This window comes from Phaethon aethereus, assembly GCF_964289735.1.
Source record: "Phaethon aethereus genome assembly, chromosome: 9".
Classification (NCBI taxonomy): Eukaryota; Metazoa; Chordata; class Aves; order Phaethontiformes; family Phaethontidae; genus Phaethon; species Phaethon aethereus.
In genome coordinates this window covers 254397-274721 of record NC_138585.1, presented here as the reverse complement: position 1 = coordinate 274721, position 20325 = coordinate 254397, and the positions used below count along the sequence as shown (strand labels likewise).

General features: G+C 48.8%; 1 protein-coding gene across 2 annotated transcripts; it reads left to right on the top strand.

Moving 5' to 3' along the window:
• Positions 1-781: 781 nt before the first annotated feature.
• Positions 782-19720, top strand: HDLBP (high density lipoprotein binding protein; the record flags this gene model as incomplete). Of its 2 annotated transcripts, XM_082003611.1 has the most annotated exons (26): positions 815-890; positions 1812-1966; positions 2503-2718; positions 4376-4582; positions 5050-5265; positions 6101-6307; positions 6519-6626; positions 7181-7285; positions 7749-7827; positions 8531-8670; positions 8975-9079; positions 9337-9450; positions 9769-9855; positions 10020-10151; positions 10461-10679; positions 11559-11780; positions 12009-12227; positions 12955-13093; positions 13861-14015; positions 14660-14764; positions 15487-15621; positions 16221-16364; positions 16555-16740; positions 18190-18306; positions 18773-18901; positions 19634-19720. In XM_082003611.1, 26 exons carry the CDS (start codon positions 815-817, stop codon positions 19718-19720), a joined length of 3804 nt encoding a protein of 1267 aa, XP_081859737.1. The 2 variants fall into 2 exon arrangements, with proteins under 2 accessions (XP_081859738.1, XP_081859737.1); XM_082003612.1 differs by lacking the exon at positions 6101-6307 and having other exon boundaries at positions 782-890.
• Positions 19721-20325: the final 605 nt, after the last annotated feature.

Sequence of the window (20325 nt, the reverse complement as noted above, 5' to 3'; positions counted from 1 at the left end):
AGAACACTTTGGATAGGGTGCAAGTTTGAAACACAGTACAGGCGGTGCTTTTTTGAAAGTTACAGTAACAGGAGTGTCATGTTTTCCTGTTCTTGTGGAGCAGTCACATAATTTTTTTTTTCCTTTTTTTTCTATAAAGCAAAAGCTGGCAGGCTGACAAACGGGCAGCTTACAGGACGGACTCTCTGGCTACTGACCATTTAGCTGGTAAGTTCTTACTTTGGGAGAAGCAAGGATCTTGCTGTTGCTGAGCTTGCTTATCAGAGTGGCTTTCTGAGTGTACCCCTAAGTCAGTGGGAGTTCAGGCACCTAAATATGTCTTTTTCAGGAGGAGGCAGCATCCTGGGCTCTTTTTGTTTTCTCTCCAGGGTTACACAATGGTCTTGGACTGACTATCCAGACCTTCAGATACTCATTTAAAAATTGCACACCATTAATAATTGATAGGTTAATTAGTGTATGCTTTAACAACTTCTGGTGTCCCCCTTTCCAGTGGCCTTCTTAGGTTGCACATGCTCTGCCTTCTTAATGAGGAGCTCTGGTTTTGGTGACCACTGTGCTGTGAGGAAATATCCCCCCTGACTATTTTCCCCCTGGGAAATAATCCCAAGTTACTGTCTGGTTCAGCAGGAGAACTGACAGCTGACTGGCACTGTAGGAGCTTTTCAAGAGGCTGACTGGAAGAGTGCTCAGTTACACATGCTTTGTCTTTCCGGAGCGACTTTTGTGCATCTTGAACAGCGTTGATAATAGTGTTGCCACCTGTGTCTCTTCCAGTGGCATACCCGGATTGTGTGTGGGTGGGAAGTCGACAATGAGCTCCGTGGCAGTTTTGACCCAGGAGAGCTTCGCTGAACACCGCAGCGGCCTGGCTCAGCAGCAGGTGAAAGGTGAGAAAATGCAGTTGAGTTTGTGTGGTAAGTCTCTAAATACAGACTGCACAGGGGAGGTTCCTTGCTGCTACCCAAGCTCACTCCGTGCATCCAGTTCCCCACAAGTGTGCAGACATTGCATTCTCTATTCCTAGATTAGCGGCCTGCAAAACTCTGGCTTTCCACCACCAGCAGCACAGTGGCAATGCTGCACAGTGCAGGGCCAGGAGGAGGCAAGCCTCAGATCTTCATAGAGCTCTGGCTAGCAATGCTGTCAGCTGTGGGATGGGGCATATGCAAGAGTGGGGCTACAAGAGGGCCTCATGGGATCAGTGTGCTGGGCTGTCATTTCCTTCCTTTGCTCAGCCAGCTGCTGGGGAAAGTCAGTATGACTGTATTAACTGACTCAGTGATGGGTTTCGGCACCCATCCGCCAGCTGCAAGCTGGCCCACTTGGCACAGCCCAGTGCACAGCTGAGTCGAACGTAAGATACAGGCTTTCCCTGGACTCTGCCCTAACTGTAGCACTTCTCTCTGCCTTCCTCCTGGGTGCATGTTTGATCCCTTTCTGACCTGCAGCCTCGCTCTGTCCCTTTCAGTTCTTCCTGCTCAGCCCATTCTCCCCTAATTAAGCCCCTCTTGACAAAGTTGGCAATAATGTGCTGTTTGCTGCCACCATTCGTTTGCACGTTCCTGTGTCTGTGGTGCCAGCTCAGACAAGGCTGGTTGTTCATGGCATCTACTGCAGTTTGTGCTGTGCTGAGGTCAGTTGTGCTCCAGGCTTGGCTGCTCTACAAGCATAACTGTAATAGGATTAACAGTAGTGCACAAGTCATTTGCTCTCCCTTGTTAGTGGTGCCTAAATACAATTGCACTGCCTATGAACAGGGGCATTTCTGCAGGAAGAGCATCTCATTTACCCTGTTTGCTTCACCCCAGTTACAGCTTTAAACTCTGAAGAAGAGAATGATCCTCCAACCTACAAGGAAGCCTTCCCTCCGCTCCCTGAGAAAGCACCATGTTTGGAAGCTGCCCAGGAACCTGCTGGGCCCTGGAGCAAAATCCGACCAATAAAGGCTTCTGTCATCACTCAGGTTGGTGAGAGTGGATGTCTTATCTCCCTCCTTTTTCTCCCTCCAAAAAATAGGTGAAGTGAAGCTTTCCCAGGAGTGTGAATTCTTTAATGTGTCAGATTGACAGCCTCTTTGCTGTACTTTGCCCTGGGGCACAAGGAGGACTGCAACTGAGAGCTAGGACTGCTCTGGAGGGGAGGGATGTGTTGGAAAACTGTCCAGAAAAAGCTCTGCATCCCTGTTCCAGAAATAGCTGGTGCAGGCCTGAAGGGAGGATTGAAGAATTCAATCAGTGAGTCCTAATCTGTTAAAGTATTCCCCCCATAGCACGTACTTTAGGAAGACACCCAGTGTAGGACACTGCCTGCTGCAGTGCTCTCGCACTTTCCCTGGTCGCAGCTTGGTGTCTCCACTGCAAAGTCTGATGGGTTGCACAAACCCGGGAATTTAGTATGCCAGTAAAGTCCTGTACGGCAATAAGAGAGGGAGGCACTGGCAATCAAAAGCATACTGACTGCTTGCTGTGCCCTTCTGTTATCTGTCCTGTGTCTGAGCAGGTGTTTCATGTGCCACTGGAGGAGAGGAAATACAAGGACATGAATCAGTTCGGAGAAGGCGAGCAGGCCAAGATCTGCCTTGACATCATGCAGAAGACAGGAGCTCACCTGGAGCTGTCTCTCGCAAAGGACCAGGGCCTTTCGATCATGGTCTCTGGCAAGCTGGAAGCAGTCATGAAGGCTCGGAAGGAGATTGTCGCTCGGCTGCAGACTCAGGTGAAGACATCTAACTGTTCCTCACTTCATCTTTGCTCTTCCCCAAGATTTGCAGATGCTTTGAGACCCTTGGGTGTGTGTGCTTATAAACCAATGAGGTGTTATTAGATGACTAATTCAGCTTTGCCATATATTTTCAAAGCACACAATTGGCAATTTGGAATGGAAATGAGGCTTAAAATAGGGTTCAAAGCTAATTACAGGCCATAGTGTTGCATGAAGGGTGGAGCCTGTAATCTCGTGAACACTTGAATTGCAAACAGTGACATTGTGCTGAGGTGCTGGTGCTGGAGGGGGTGCAGGCCCCTCACACAAAGCTAGTAGTGTGTGAGAATGGCACTGTTGCTTCCTCTGAAATCCTTCAGAGGAGAACGTGGAGGGATGGGAGAAGGAAAAATGGAGAAGAGGAAGTCCTGCCAAAAGCTGAAAGCTTCAGGTCAGGGTTCTGGATTGTGTAACTCAAGCCATACTGCTGAGGAGCCACAGCCCCATTGTTTCAGTTGCTTCTCTTTTTCCGTGCTCTAGGTTTTGATTTCTTACCTTCAGATTCTTGAGTTCATAATCAAGGTGGTAGTTCTTGTTAGGATATATCACAGCCAGGTCTCATAGAGTGTTTTAAAGTATAATATCAAAGGTAGTTAATGCAATAGTTAATACTGTGTCTGCTTAGTGCTGTTCAGTCCATGTGTCATACCCTGCCAGAGGGAAGAGAAAGGGACAAACCCTAGATAATGTGCATTTGAAAAAAAAGTTCAGGTCTTACTGCCACAGATCCATGACCCACTGTCCTCAAATATACCTCCTACTGCCCTGGCCCCAGGTCTGAAAGGTGTGTCTGTAACCCCAACTTCTCCTAGGCTTGGCTGGCTTCAGTACAGGGACACAGCATTGAAGAGTCATACCAAGTGATCTTTTCTTTATTTTTTTTCCATTGTAGCTTGAATTTTAAGTGTCTAATTACTGTTAATAGTAACATATTCACTGGCATCAAGAGCATGGTGGCAATCAGCTACCAGGTCAGTAAAAACTCAGTGAGAAGGGAAGAAGTTGGGAATCCCTGTTACAAACCAGCCCTTTAACGGTAGATTGAGAGAAGCTCTTGGGACCCCTTTTCCAAGAGGGACCTTCTAGAAGCGGTCCCAGGAGCATCATGCGCTGTATTGAAGACACCGTAGTACTTAGGAGTGGTAAGCATCTCCTAGCTGTCTGCCTGCTGGAATAGGTTTCTGGTGTTGAATTTCTGTTTCCTAGGAGTCAGGCTGTGTGCTCTGTAGCCTTGGCAGCAGATGTCAGAGTTCAGGTAAACTCCACGCATGAGCCATCATCTCAGTTGCTGTCTGGTACTGCTCCAGTGCCTTACACTGGAGGATAGGCACCTCCTCGTCTGTGCCCAAAGACTAATTCAGAGTACTATTCCTGTGCAAAAAAAGGAAGGGTTTTGAGGGAAAGATGGGTTTGAGGCTCCTGATACACAGGCATTGTAGATCAACTGTTCTGGTACAGTATCAGTCCTTGGACAGAAAGTACTGGGAAGGCATTGTATTTGCTCCTTAGTGGTGCCACTAAGCAGCATCTAAGTTGCTTTCCCTGGCTCTGTTCTTGTGGATCTGCCAGTGCAGGCAAGGGTTCTCACAGATGCTTGGTTCTTGTGTTGCAGGCTTCAGCGACAGTTGCCATCCCCAAGGAGCACCACCGTTTTGTCATAGGAAAGAATGGCGAGAAGCTGCAGGACCTGGAGCTCAAAACTGCAACCAAAATCCAGATCCCCCGCCCGGATGACCCCAGCAATCAGATCAAGATCACCGGCACTAAAGAAGGGATTGAGAAGGCCCGACACGAGATCCTGCTTATCTCTGCTGAGCAGGTACTTTAGTACTGTGATCTCTCTCATGGCTGGACGGACATTTTCCTTCTCAATGGTATGTTAGATGTTTGTGGCCACCATGGCCACAGTCAGTGGCTAATATGTTACTCTGAAAAGAGACGTATGCTGTGGCCCTGGCTGTACGGGCACCACTGCCACGTTTTGCAACTTCTGGTTCTACATTTTGTCCATCTCTGAAGTCAGATAAGTATGTTTCATATTTGAAGTGAACCATATTAGGTGCTAGCTGAGATAAGGCAGGAGATTACAGAGGTGAATATCCTAAATCAGCAGCAGTAAAAGCACTATTTGTAGATTGAAAGCGATAGAGATCTACAAGCCTGCAAACTGAAAAGGGTGCTTGGGCCAGAGTGTCAAGCAAGACAGCACTGGGAACTCAGCTGTGTCTGGCAGAGACTGTAATATGGAGGGCAGTTCCCACCGAGGTCTGTTCTGGGCTTTTCCAGGATAAGCGTGCCGTGGAGCGGCTGGATGTTGAGAAAGTGTACCACCCCTTCATTGCTGGCCCTTACAACAAGCTGGTGAGCGAGCTCATGCAGGACACAGGGACGCGCATCAACATTCCTCCACCCAGCGTCAACAAGACAGAGATAGTCTTCACAGGAGAAAAGGAGCAGCTAGCCCAGGCTGTGGCTCGTGTTAAGAAGATCTATGAGGAGAAGGTATGGATGGTTCATAAAGCTTCCCATCCTCCCCCCGCCTGCTCATAGTCCCTCTTCCCTTCTTGTTCTACTTTTGTGCATTCCTCTGTTGCATCCTCCTCATATCAGCTCTGGCTCAGCAGCCCTTGCAGTACATGGCCCTGGATCTTACCATTTCCTCACCTAGCAGAGTGGGACTTGGGGTGGTATTACCAGGGAGGTGACCGATTTCTTGCTTTTCTGTCATGGGAATTAGCAGATCACAAAGAGCTCCCCTGGCTCTTGTTCACACAGGTGTACTAAGGAAAGGAAGTGTGATGTCTTCAGTGGTGGGCAGCTGACAGTATTGAAGTTGCTACATTAGTAGAAGTTGCTGAAGAGTAATTTCACTCCAGTTTGTTTTCCACAGCCAACATCGCTGTGAATATCCTTGTTGTGGGTTGTTGGGCTGTTTGTCCTCATGGTTAGGACTGCATTTGTACCAGTCCGGATTTCAACAGAGATAATCAGCTTATAGCCTAGTAGCCTGCATGGTCTTGCGTTACAGTACTGCCTGGGGGACAGCTGGGTGTTGAGCCGTGTTGTGCAAGGGGGTGTGTGTGTATGTGGTCTCTTCCATGTGGTGTCCCAGGGAGCTTGACACAGAATACTAATTTAGTACTTCACCTGTGAATTTTTGAGCACAAGGCTTTCTGTAGGCAGGAGCCCAAAGGGTGCTGGGGTACCACAGAACCGCTGTGCTCACCTTTGCTTTGCTCTTCCCTGGGTGCAGAGTTTCACTGCATCTTGTGCCTCTTTTGCTCTTGTCCTTTCCTGTCCCCGTGTGATTGATGCCCCAGTGCCTCTGCCCCTACAGAAAAAGAAGACTACTACCATTGCAGTGGAGGTGAAGAAGTCCCAGCACAAGTATGTCATCGGCCCCAAGGGGAATTCCCTGCAGGAGATCTTGGAGAAAACTGGAGTCTCTGTCGAGATCCCACCCACTGACAGTAGCTCGGAGACGGTGATACTGCGAGGCGAGCCTGAAAAGCTTGGGCAAGCATTGACTGAAGTCTATGCAAAGGTACTACTGACAAGATGGACTAGGCCTTCTTTGAAAGTCCCATAAAGATACGTCTGTGAGCACTGATGAGTGTAGAGTGTCGTCGCTGTTGGACTGTTAGAGATGCAGCTTAGAAGTCTGAGGGTGTAGCATGGGAATTGAAACTGAATTTTTGTTGAAGACCTCTTCCAGTCTGTCCATCAGACAGCTTCTCTGTTTTAATTTCTCTCAGGCCAACAGTTTTACCGTCTCCTCAGTCTCTGCCCCCTCTTGGCTTCATCGCTTCATTATTGGAAAGAAAGGACAAAACCTGGCCAAAATAACTCAGCAGATGCCAAAGGTATGAATGAGCTGATTAGCTTAGCACACTCTGATGTAGAATGTGGTTTAGTCCAGATCACTCTTTGTAGAAGAGAGAAATGTATTCTAGCATGGGTAAAACCAGGGAGGAAATGACACAGATCTTAATATTAAGGGGAGCCTCTCTTTTACTGCTGCAAACACTACGCATGCTATATTATTCTCATAGGTTGAGCCTTTCAAAGGAATTTTTATGTACTATTTTGAGAATTGATGTTGTAGGATACCTGCAAATGCTGACTTCAACGAGGCTTCTCCCTGGTGAGTTAGCTGAGATCTAGGGAAAGGCTAGGTGACCAACTTCTCCAAAGCTCTTGTGGACTCCAGGACAGCACCAAAGGCTTGGGCTCTAGACACTGTGATATGGACAGAATTGCAAGTTACTTACTTCTGAGACCATGGGAATGATGTGCGTACTTTGTGGGAAGTAAAACATCTCTTAGTGGCAGGGCTTGATGGTGTAGGCCTGACTAGCAGCATTGACCTGGCTTGTATCTTAAAAAATTCTTACTGGATTCATTGCTGTGTCTCAAGGTTCACATCGAATTCACTGAAGGAGAGGATAAAATCACTTTGGAAGGACCTACAGAAGATGTGAATGTGGCTCAGGAACAGATTGAAGTCATGGTCAAGGATCTGGTAAGTTGGTATTACTAGTTCCAGTACATAAGATGAAAGGGGTGGGAAGAAGGGGCAACAGAGCAGAGATGATGAGGTGTGTGTCACATCCATATGATGTCTTGCTGTGCTTAACAGAACTTGCAGAAGACAAGTTGTGTGGCAGATGGATGAAACCCATGATTACGAAGCTCGCCCATAGCATTCTTAAAAAATCAGCAGCAGGTCTTAAATCTTTTGATGAAGCGAAGGAAGGATTCTCTTTCAGTTGTAGCTGGAGAGGCATATAAGTCCTTTTGAATGATTCACAAGCATGTTGCTTTCAGCTCAAGTCAGAGGAGTGCTTCTGCTCTGCTTAATAGCAGAAGGAGTGCTTGTAGCTGACTACTGGAGAGTCAGTGCCAATACTGGCAGTAGGCAGTTACTTGGGGCACAAGACAGAAGTGGTGGCCTACCCTACCTAGCCCTGTACAATTCTCTGTAGATCAACCGGATGGATTATGCAGAAATCAACGTTGACCATAAATTCCACCGACACCTCATTGGCAAGAATGGAGCTAACAGTAAGTGGGGTGCCTTTCTAATCCTTCTTATGCTTGGACTCTCCGCGTTTAGCAGATCATAACAGGGGCTCTGTAGCTCATCCACTGTGCTCTCCATCACGTTTCGTCTGCTCTTCTGAAGTGGTGTTGGCACAAGGAGATAAATGGGCAGTGAGGCCTTGGGGTGGTTTTAATGTGTGAAAGTGTCTTGAGAGGATGAACAGTGGGATTACTTGCTATGCCAGTGGGATTACTGCTATGTCCTGGATAAAATTGGGGGTGGGGGAGTTGGAGAATTGTCTTTTTTTTTTTTTTTTTTTTTTAAGTTGCTCTGCATGAATTACATTTTAGCAGCTGATTGGGGGTGGTGGAAATCTGCTTGGTGAGTTTCTCTCCAAAAAAGAATTTGGGATTAGGACTGAATTATCATCTTCTGATCTAAATGTGATGCTGTTTGGGGAAGAAACAGATGCCTCACTCGCAAGAGAACAATTGGCTCTGTAGATGCCACAGTATTTACTTGTACAGGTTCTTGTGTGGCACAGATGTGCTTTTGCTGAACTCCAGGGTGAAGAGACACTTTCCCCTGTTTCAACCCCACCCCACTGGGCCCTTCTCAGCAGCTGGTTTACTTTTTAAACAGCCTCTTACCAGTGATAATCAAGGTGTCTTGCTTCCAAGTCTTGACCTAGCAGACTGTGTCACCACAGTCCTTGCCTTGAAGTTAACAGGATTAAGGACCTCTACAAGGTGTCTGTGCGCATTCCCCCGGACAATGAGAAGAGCAACCTGATCAGAATTGAAGGAGACCCACAGGGGGTCCAACAGGCCAAGAAAGAGCTGCTGGAACTCGCTTCCCGTATGGTGAGTGGGATGGCGATGCTTGGGAGGCTGCAGGGTTTGGGCTTTTATGTCCCTCGTAACCTTCTAGTGCAAGTGTGTGCCCCTTGCCCTCTGAGCACTTGGATCTCATGACAAGTGCGAGTTCCTCTTCACAGATGTGTTTCTCTATTCCCTTGGATACCCCTTCTTTGTCAACCTAGAGTGAATTTTGTCTAGAGGAGAAGAGAGAGACGATGGTGGCAAGTAAACTGTCGGGCAGCAAACTGGTAAATAAAAGTATGTAGCTCTCCTGCCGAACACTTAGTGTAAACTCTGTTCTCATCAGGAAAATGAACGTACCAAGGACCTAATAATTGAGCAGAAATTCCACCGGACCATCATTGGGCAGAAGGGCGAGCGGATCCGTGAAATCCGGGAGAAATTCCCAGAGGTAAGACTTTCTAGGGGATGAGAAATCCAGAGGGAATATTTCCTACTTGGGTAGTAGACACGTCATTGCTGAAATCATAAATTTAGTGGCTCTGTATCCAATATGTATGAGAAGATAGTTCTTGGCCAAAAGCTGCTAACCTGGTTACCCTTTTCTGAATGGGATGGGATGTGTAGGATCCCCCCAAGCTTTGCATGTGTTTTACACAGCAATTCTTGCATTTGCTTGAGCTGACTATAAATGACCACCTTTTGCAGGTTATCATCAACTTCCCAGACCCTGCACACAAGAGTGACATTGTCCAACTTAGAGGTCCCAAAAACGAGGTGGAGAAGTGCACCAAGTACATGCAAAAGATGGTGGCAGACCTGGTATGGGGGACTTCTGCTTGCTCTTCTCTCCTACATGCCTGGATAACTAGCATAAAACAGAGCTGTACTGGCTTGGCTAGGGCTGAAACACCTCAAGATGAGGGAGCTATGAACACTGTTCTGGCTGGATGGGGATAGGAGGGTAATACCTCTTATTTAAGGGCTTTTCTTGCCTTTTCTTATTCTTGCAAGTGTGTCATATAGAGAACTTTCTTGGGTCTAAGCCTATTGTCAAAAGCTTGTTTATCAAGTTCCTGGGATGGGGCCTTGCTTGCCATGACAGTGTAATCTTCAGTTGTCCCTTCCTTTCTCCCTTAGGTTGAAAACAGCTTTTCTATTTCTGTCCCCATCTTCAAACAGTTCCACAAGAACATCATAGGGAAAGGAGGTGCCAACATCAAGAAGGTGAGATATCTTCCCTATCTCCAGTGCTCAGTACGGTCACTGCGTGCAGCTAAATCCCACTCGCAGCTCTCTACTGCTCATTGGTGATGTGAAATACAACCTCCAAGGGCTTTTTTGTTACATGGGACACCTCTGAGATTATTATTTTTTTTCCTTTGTGGCAGATCCGTGAAGAAAGCAACACCAAAATTGATCTCCCAGCAGAGAACAGCAACTCAGAGACAATTGTTATCACAGGCAAGAGGGCAAACTGTGAGGCTGCTCGCCACAGAATTCTTGCCATCCAGAAGGAGCTGGTAGGTGAAATGACTGTCCTGTTGCAGATGAGGGACTTGAAAATATTGCTAGAATACATAAATACAGAAGTGCTTGTAGTGGGGGAGGGCAGGGAGGAGAGAAATATGTCAGTGTGTTCTTGACTTTTACACCCAAGTTTGTGGCTGCTCATGTGTCAGGAGTAGTTAAGTCTCAAACCCCTCTGGTCAGGCATTTTTTACACACAGCTCTATAAAGCTCCTAGCAGTGTGGGAGTTGGAGGGTGAGCAGACTGGCCGCAAACACATTTCTGCAGCTTGACTTAACAGCCCGGTACTGTCCTCTCCTAGGCCAACATCACGGAGGTGGAGGTCTCTATTCCTTCCAAATTGCACAACTCCCTCATTGGCGCCAAAGGTCGCTTCATCCGCTCCATCATGGAGGAGTGTGGTGGAGTCCATATCCACTTCCCCACAGAGGGCTCTGGCAGTGACACAGTGACCATCAGGGGCCCAGCCCAGGATGTGGAGAAAGCCAAGAAACAGCTGCTGCACCTGGCAGAGGAGAAGGTGAGCCTTGTCTGTAGGGGAAGGAGCAGATTGTTTTAGCCAGCTGTTTCTTTTCTGGGGTTGTAGTGATCCCGTCTGACTGCTGGGAAGCCTCTGGCATCAGACAGCCTAATCCTCTTTTGAGGGATTTGAGCACCGTTTGGATGATTAAAAGAAAACTATGCTTCCATCCTTGTGATAATGAGTACCCATGGGTACCTACCTTCTACCCCCACGGGTAGAAGAACTGGCTGTAATGTTTCTCTCCCCATGCTGGGGATGTACTCAAAGGGTTAAGGCTCCCTACTCCTGTGATTTGAATGCTGTTGGTTATCCACACTTCTCTGAAACAGCTTACTCTGCATATCTCCTTTCCTTTTTTCTTGATTTATGAATTCCAGCTCCAGTTCTTCCATTTCACGGCATATATCCAGGTTTGAGAACCTCGGGTTACCAGACCTTGCTCTAAGTTGTGGCTGACTGACTGACTGACTGGTCTTTTTAATAGCAAGAAAAAACCCTTTCTAATATCAGCATGTGAACATGTTCTCCTGATCGGTTGGTTGCCTCTGCTGCCTGGCTTGCAGCAGTTAGTTAGCAAATGGTTATGCTGCCTTTTGTGAGTGTCAGACCCTTTTCCTGGGGAAGTCTTTTCTGCTCATATTCTCACCCAGTCATGCTGAGTGTTGAGTTAGCTTTTCAACCTTGAGACCATCTTTCAGGTAGTGTTTTTAATTTAAGACATTGTATACCCTTTTGACTTTGACAGCACACTGCATCTACTTTGCTTTTGCAACACTGTGTATGTGGGTGCAGATAACATACGTCCATGCTTACTGTTGGCGCGGATGTGTATTTTCTATATATTGACATGTTCCATGGGTATCTGACTCCTTTCAGCAAACAAAGAGTTATACTGTGGACCTCCGTGCAAAGCCAGAGTATCACAAATTCCTTATTGGTAAGGGTGGTGGCAACATCCGTAAGGTGCGTGACAACACTGGGGCCCGCATCATCTTCCCAACCTCTGAGGACAAAGATCAGGAGCTGATTACTATCATGGGAACTGAGGAGGCTGTCAAAGAGGCGCAGAAGGAGTTGGAGGCCCTCATCAAGAACCTGGTATGAATTACTTTTTCTACATTCTTGTCTATCACTGTAGAAAGATGTAATCTTTCAGTGTGGAGGACCTGCTTGTCCTAAAACCGTTACTGCCCTTCATGGGAGCTCAGGAAGATCCTCCTTGCTGTCATTTGGTTGGGGTGGTTGTAAACTGATTGCTGTTTTGTGCAGCAAACTCATGGTTATCACCAGGACAGTCAGGGTTGACTGGCTGTCATCTGTTGGCAGGATAATGTGGTTGAAGACTCCATGTTGGTTGACCCCAAGCACCACCGCCACTTTGTCATTCGGAGAGGACAAGTTCTGCGTGAGATTGCAGATGAATATGGTGGTGTGATGGTCAGCTTCCCACGCTCTGGCACCCAGAGCGACAAAGTCACCCTCAAGGGAGCCAAGGACTGTGTGGAGGCAGCCAAGAAACGCATCCAGGAGATCATTGAGGACTTGGTATGTTGCAGGAAAACTGTTTCTTCTATCCTTCGTTGCTTCAGCAGTGCCCTCCCTGAACCTGCTGTACAGCCAAGCTTTATGTGAACAAGTCTCGCAGTAGTTCTGGGATTTGAAGCTTTGCTGTCAACATACAGGGTCTGCAGACCTTACATCCCGGCCTGGGGAATGGCAGCTGGCTCCAAATTGTCAATGCTATATGAAGGAGTTGCCTTCTCTGACCATCTTCTTGGTTTTTAGGAGTGGAAGTAGGAGGCCCATCCTTGGTGTACTTCTAGACATTAAAAGATTGAAGCTTTCTTGTTGCATCTCCATGCCTGGCCTTAGGCAGTGGTTACTCTGGGGTTTCCTCTGCTGTTAGTACTGCCTTTTGGAAGCAGCGAACTGTCAACCTGTTCTCTTCCCTTCCTTCCTTCTTTATCTTTTTCCTTTCTTCTAATGCTGCCTCTCCTTCAGGGTAATAGAGAACTTGAGCTTTGGTCTTGGAAGCCTTTAACATCATGGGTTGGAGGCAGTCTTCATTAAGAAATCATTAAGAAATCTTCTGCTAAATTCTCAGAGAGAGGAAAGATTCTAGGGAGGTTTCAGTGTGACAGCTGCCCTGTCAGCAGCTGTTATCTTTTCTGACTCTTCTCTGCATCCATTATGGATTTCACCATGCACAAGCGTCTTGTTTTCTGGTGTGGAGGAGGCTGCATCACAATAGAGCAACTCTGCTTTCTCACAGGAAGCTCAAGTGACAATCGAATGCACCATCCCACAAAAGTTCCACCGCTCCATTATGGGTCCCAAAGGATCCCGGATCCAGCAGATCACCCGGGATTATGGCGTCCAGATCAAATTTCCTGACAGGGAGGAGAACCCAGGTATACCTATGGATGCATGTTTACATGGTAGTTGGGGTGATCAAATGAGCCTAGTGCAGTGTAGCCTACAATCCATACCAGTGGAGATACTCTGCTTAAAATCTATGGAGAACTGACCCCAAGTGTTCCCTGCAGTGTCCTTGAATCTGGGTTTGGCATCAACCTTGCCCTCTTGGGAAGAGGGGACAGTTTTAGGAGGTAAAACCGCAGACCTGGGTGTTCTGAATGTGTTCTCACCGTAGAGCACAGGGAGTACGAAGACCTACCCTGGCAAAACGGGCTCTACAGGCTTACCAAGGTCTCTCTGATCTCTCATGTTCTCACTGCTGGGTGTACTGAATTCAGCAGAGCTGGGGCATGTTGGATCCTCTGGCCTAGCACCAGCCATCCTGCTGTAACATCCAGTGCTGTGCTGGTGAACTTCCCTGTTAGGGAAGAAACTGCCAGCCTTACTTGTCGCCTCTGCTGACATAGGAGTGCAGCCTCCGCTTCATAGTGCAGCTGCAGGCCCTTTCTGTGTAGGCAAAGGCAATCTCATTGCTGTGCAGAGAGGTGTGGAGGAGACTGTCTCGGTAGATGTTCTTGTTCTACTCGTTCCAGGCTAAGCCATGGCAAGCTGCCTGTGCTAGGAGTAACCTCCTCCATAGCAACCTATAGTGTCTGACTTCTTGTGGCAAAGTCTAGGCTGAGCCTGAGGATCTGGAGGGGGAGATAATGAGCAAGGAGGGGACTCTGTGCATTTAACACAAGACTTTCCATGTTTTCAGCCCCTGTTGCAGAGCCAGTTGTGCAGGAGAATGGTGAGGAAGGTGGGGAAGGCAAGGACGGGAAGGATGCAGATCCCAGCTCACCAAAGAAGTGCGATATCATCATCATCTCTGGCCGCAGAGAGAAGTGTGAGGCAGCAAAGGAGGCACTGCAGGTATCTGGCTTTCTGAGCCCCTTAGCCCTGTAATATAGTGATGCCCTGATGCCAGAAGCTCACTGCAGGCTTCAGTGGTGGTAATAAAAGCTACTCAGTCAAGGTTTTGCAATCCAGGTGGTCACTGATGCTAACTGTAGAGGTGGTCTGTACTGCTCAAGGGAAGTCCTCTGATTGCTCTGTCGTTTAGCCTGGTGGCTTGAAGGTCAGCCTTGCCTGACCTCACAATTGCTAGAGCTTGTAGGCAGCCCCAAGTTACTTGCCCTAAAAGCGTGACATGCTTGTTTTATGGAGGACAGCTGGCAAGAGAAAGAGTCTAAATGAGGCTTAATCATTCTAGCTTTAGCAAGACTTTGCCATGCTCCTTTAGTGATGTTGTCCAAGTCTCTGCTAGATGGAGGCCAAGGATGTGACAACAGCGTGTCCCCAGAGGCAGCGTTTAACAGTGCTTGTTTGAAAAAAATGCTTTAACAACCAACAGGTCATCTGGGTGTTTGCAGCTGTTCTCTCTTCCTGTAGAGTTCATATCCTGACTACAAGGGAATGTACCGCAGTTCAGCAACATGTTCTTTTGGGCAAGTATATGGCAAGCTGAAAGACAGGATAAGTCTTTCAAGTGGTAAACTCTGCTCCCTCCCCTGCAGGCTCTGGTTCCTGTCACCATTGAGGTGGAAGTTCCCTTTGATCTTCACCGTTACATCATTGGCCAGAAAGGAAGTGGTATCCGCAAAATGATGGATGAGTTTGAAGTAAGTTGTTGCCTTTTCTCCCATCTCCTCTGTCCCGGAGAATCAATAAGGGACCATGTTTATGGTGGTGGCAATCAGTTTCAACACACTCAGGACTGTCATGGCTTGACCATGAAATACAGGGTCTGTAGTAAGACAATGAGAGCTGTGTGATTTAGTCCTTGGCTCCAGGGCTCAGCGGGTTTCGTGCTGAAGCTGTATGATCGGTGTTGATGCCGTGAATGTTGCGTGACTTGTTTGGTGCCTACAGGGATTCCTCACCAGTGTGAGAGTTGTTTTCCTCCTAGGCCATCGGAAACAGATCTGCTGTGCCTGCCCGTTTGGCAGAGTTCCCGAGAGGTCCACAGGGACTCTTGGGGCTGATGCATGTTGGTTGCAGACAGCGCTATTGAACGTGTTATCTGTTTCCTAGCCTCTCCAGGCTGGCACAGGGATTGCTGGGAGCTTCAGCCCCCAGCAAAGCAATCTGATACAGATAATGGCTGAAGAAACAGCGTTCTAGCCAAAGCTGTCTAGGCATGGTCCCAGGCAACTGACTCTAGGTGGTCCTGCTTGAGCAGGGGGGGTTGGACCAGACGACCTCCAGAGGTCCTTTCCAACCATTCTGTGATTCTGTGGTTCAGGATGTCTGGGTGGGAGCTGGTCTTGGTGGCAAGGGAGATCAGTGAGATCATCCTGCAGTGAGCAGTGATACGAAACGGTAATGGCTCCTTGTTACTCAGGTGAACATCCAGGTCCCTGCTCCTGAGCTGCAGTCAGATATCATCACCATCACTGGACTGGCTACCAACCTGGACCGTGCCAAGGCTGGGCTGCTGGAAAGAGTGAAGGAGCTGCAAGCTGAACAAGAGGATCGGGTGAGGCCCGGGCCTATCCTTCCTCCTTCCAGACAAACAAGGCTTTAGCTTCTGGGTGTTCCTTTCAGAAGTTGCACAGACTCTTGGAACCTCTCTCCTTTTAAGAGCACCCTTAGCTGCTCTGTGGGTGTGGAGTGCTCAATAAGTGGGTTATCCAAATGTAACCCATTTAACATGAACTGACAGGAGAGTTTCAGGATTCTACTTTAGGTAACTTTGGACTGCTCAGGGTTCTATCACACCTTCATGTACCTTCGGGACACTGCAGGGGGGGAACTTCACTGTGCTAGGAGTCTCTCTGTACCTATTCTCATTGAATCCTTATCACAGCTCTGAATAAATAGGTGAGGGATGAATTGGATGGTTGTTTCCTACTTGTAGTTTGTAGTTTCCTGCTGAGTTTGGTGAAAGCACAAGGCCCCAGCAGACAAATGTCTTGGGTACTCTACTGTAGCCACATGCACTTAGTCATGACCCTGCAGAATCTGTTCTGTGTGTCTCAGAAGCCAGGAGGAAACACTCACACTTAGATGGACATCACTGGACCAGCCATGCTGTGTTCCTTGCTGTTGTATCTCACTCTGCTTCTCCTGTTCCAGGCCTTGCGAAGCTTCAAGCTGACAGTCACTGTGGATCCCAAGTATCACCCTAAAATCATTGGGCGGAAGGGAGCAGTGATCACCCAGATACGCACAGAGCATGAGGTCAACATCCAGTTCCCCGACAAGGATGATGAAAGCCAGGTGAGAGGTCAGAGAGGGTGCAAGAAGGGCTGCTGGTTGTCTCTGAGCATAGCATGCACAGCATCTTCTCCAGGGCTCTGACCTCCCTGTGCTGCCTTTGGATAAGGTGGAGGGTAAAAGGCATTAGCAGGGGAAAGGCTTGCTCAGCTGCTTATGAGCGTGATGTCTCACACATTTCCCTGTGCCTCAGGCCCAAGACCAGATCACCATAACTGGCTATGAGAAGAATGCCGAGGCTGCCCGGGATGCCATCATGAAGATTGTTGGTGAGCTGGAGCAGATGGTCTCTGAGGATGTGACTCTGGACCATCGTGTTCACGCACGTATCATCGGTGCACGTGGTAAAGCCATCCGCAAAATCATGGATGAGTTCAAGGTGAGTGGTGGGATGATTTAGCACAGGCTGGGCTGGGCCTGGGTGGCCAGTGGTGCTACTTGCTCCTGTGCCAAGAGCTTGGTAGAAGCTTGGTGCTAGGGGCTGAATTCAGGAGCACAAGGCTCACATCTTGTGGTCCTTGTGTCTTGTGCCTGTTGAGCACCTGCAGCTGGAACAGGCGCGAGAGAAAAGCCAGTGCTGTCCTGCTTACCTCCAGCTCTGTCACCACAAGCATGTGAGCAGAATCCCTGGTATGCCCCAGGCAGCTGGACTATCTGGACACCACACCCAGACACTAGCTGAAGCATCCCCACAGGACCTCAGCTGTGAGTCACCCTTCTGGGAGCCAGGCAGGGAGGAGGCTGAGCTCTTCCGGTCTTGCTAGAACACAGCCAGAAGAGGAACCTTGAAATGCTTCCTTGGTGCACTGGGTTAGCCCTGCAAAAAGCACTGAGCTCTGTCCCTCTGTGCAGCGCTTCTAGTGGATTTCTTGCAGACAGGGTCCCAGATGGTCTTCAAAAGGAGGTGGTGGTTATGTCATCTACTCCGGTTACTGGAAGTGGACAGCCAGGCCTGTTTCTGGGTTGCTCTGGGAGGGGACTATGCCCAGACCCCCCCTCAGCCTGAGCTTAACTCAAGGGAATCCTCTGGATTTTTTTGTCTCTCTAGGCCACTGTTGATTCCCTTGACTTTGGGAATCTCGACACACTCTCAGAGCTCCAGATGTGGCAAAGTCAGCTGACTGTGGGAAGGGCAGGGACCTCTGCCCCTGACAATGTGTGGCAGTAGCAGCATGCTTTACTACAGGGACGGTAGAGAATGTGAATCCAGAGTGGATTTGGAGACTTGCATCTTGTCCGGATTGAGTTGTTGAAACAAGCTGTTTGGTTCACAGATGAGCAGCCTTTGGTTTTGGTCCTGTCTTGTATGTCTTCCCTGCACACATCTGGAAGGCAAGCTGTGAGAGAGCTCAGTGGCTGCGTATGGGGTACACTAAATCAGCTCCATAAAGTGACTGTCGGTCAGGATTGCTCTATCTGTGGAGGAGACAGAAAGCTGCTTGTGCTTCATGTTAATGGCTTGGTGGTGAAAATGCTTGCAGCAGAGTGGGGACACTGTCTGGAAATGCAGCCCTCTTCTGCCACTGCTGCAAGTGCTGCACAGAAAGCGGTGAGCTTCTGGGCAGTGACAACAGCGGGGGCTGCTGAAGATGGGTTGTTACTGCAGACTCTGTTCTGCCTGCCTTCACAGGGGAACTGGACAGGCTTAAGGGCCGAGTATATTCCAGTGCACCCCCCAGCTTCTGAACTAGGGAGGTCCTAGGCAGACCTGGGGCAGTGAACAGATCAGGGCTTTTCTGTTCTGTGAATCTAATGACGAGAGTCATGGGGAGTCTGTGGTTTTTCAGATGTGCAGGTGTTAAGTCACGTTCTGTTTGTTGTGTTGCAGGTGGATATTCGCTTTCCCCAGAGCGGAGCTCCTGACCCCAACTGTGTGACTGTGACAGGACTCCCTGAGAACGTGGAAGAAGCTATTGATCACATCCTGAACTTGGAGGAGGAATACGTAAGTGTTCAGCAAATCTGTGCAGGGGCTTAGCAAGGATTTCTCTGCCACAGAGCTGGATGTCTGAAGTATCTCCATGTGGTATTTTCTACCATTGCGTTGGAGAACTCGAGCCCTGTGCAGGTGGCAGTCAGCTCTCGTCTGCAACTGTCCCTCAGACCCGCTGAGTGCAGATCCCCAGGCTGTGCTCTGCAAAGCAATGCAGGCACAAAACTGGCCCCACTGTGCAGGAGGGGACAGTGAATGAGAATGCTGGGACACCACCAGCATTTGCATATGCTTACCTTGCTGCAGCTTGCATCAGTTAAGTGTTTGTGGCCCTCAGGCTAGTGCAAAAGGCACTGTTTGGTCATTGTAGAACAGGCTGGTGGCTTGGATGAGTTGCAGCATGGTGAGATGGGGGTGGTGTTACACCCGTTTGAGGAACTGTCAGGATTCCTCCCCTAACTGGGCCGTGTCACTGCAGCTTGCAGATGTGGTGGACAATGAGGCAATGCAGGTGTATATGAAGCCCTCTTCACATGAAGAGTCCAAGGCCCCATCCAAGGGCTTTGTGGTGAGAGATGCCCCCTGGGCCACTGTCAACAACGAAAAGGTGAGTGCTGCCTCTGCTACGGGCCTGGGGGCACGGGGAGGGTGGCACCCTCTGCCGAGGACCTACTCTGAGGACTGGCCCTCCTATCTCAGCTGGGGAAACAGACCACTCTCCCTCCATTGGTGGCAGAGAAAGCAACGAAGGGCCCTCCTGCTCTTTGCAGCCCATACAAGCTGAGGGCAGGCCTGGGCTCTACCTCTCCTTCTTCCAAAGCACTGCTGTCTCCTTCTTCGAAATGTCTTGCCCACACTGACTACCTTACTGTGGAGCTGTTGAGGAATGGGGGACCCTTACCAGAAAGTGTCCTGCCAGGTCGTGTTGTGTTTACGGGTATGGGGCCCTGGGTCTTCTGACTTTTCTGCTGTGCACAGAACCAGCTTAGTGTTTGCAGCTGTGTTCTGGCTGGGAGCAGTGAGCTGGGATGTGTGGCAGCTCTGTCCTTGCCTGTCCCCGGCGCTGCTGCAGGGCTGGCCTGACCCCACTCCAGTGACCATGTGTTGCTGAGATTGGGCCCTCAGAGCCCTTGATCTGCCTGCCAGCAGCCTCCTAAATGTCATCTCTAGATGGCTTGACCATCCACCCTGGGCAGTCCTAAGGACATAACGATCCTTTTCAGCCCTCAGCCATTGCATCTGCTTATGGGACATCAGAAATGCTGCTTAGCTCAGGGGCACACTGTGCAGGTTTGCAGCAGGGCAGGAGCTTAACTTGTTCCCTTTTTGTTTACTCTAGGCCCCTGATATGAGCAGTTCTGAAGACTTCCCCAGCTTTGGGGCTCAAGTGGCCCCCAAGACTCTTCCCTGGGGACCCAAACGATAATGACCTGGAAGCAGAAACTCCTCCAGCCCGCTGACCTGACACTAACCTGCCACAAATACTTCCTTGTCTGAAATCTGACCCAGCGGCTGGAGCACAAGTCAATTGCCCCAAGAGGTCTCCTAATGGTGTCTGGAGTGCTAGACCCCATCCTGCTCCCCTCAGCTATCACCGTGGCTAGGACCCACCCTCATCTCTTGATGGATATTCTTTCCTCCTTTGGAACAATACTTCCACTCAGATGCAAACACTAAATGTGTGTGTTTTTGTTAGAAACTTCATAATTGACTCAAAGTGGCTAAGATTTGCAGCTTCCCAAGCGCTAGCAGAGCGATCTGCTCTCTTGAGCATGTCTTACTAGGCATTCTCGCCTTCATTAGGAGACCTCCTTTACTGTGGCTAGGAATCTACTTCCTGTCTCATGACCTCAGGAAATAAATTTCCTTGACTTTCTAAAGCCAAAACGTTTGCCCTCTTTCCTTTGTGTTTATCCCAGGCCTTACCTTACCTTTGTAGAGTGCAATCAACTTTTTTCCTTTTGACTGCCAAAAATTCATTTAATGCTGATAGCTGACTGTGGGGAGAGCTTAAAATAATCTAAAAGGTCA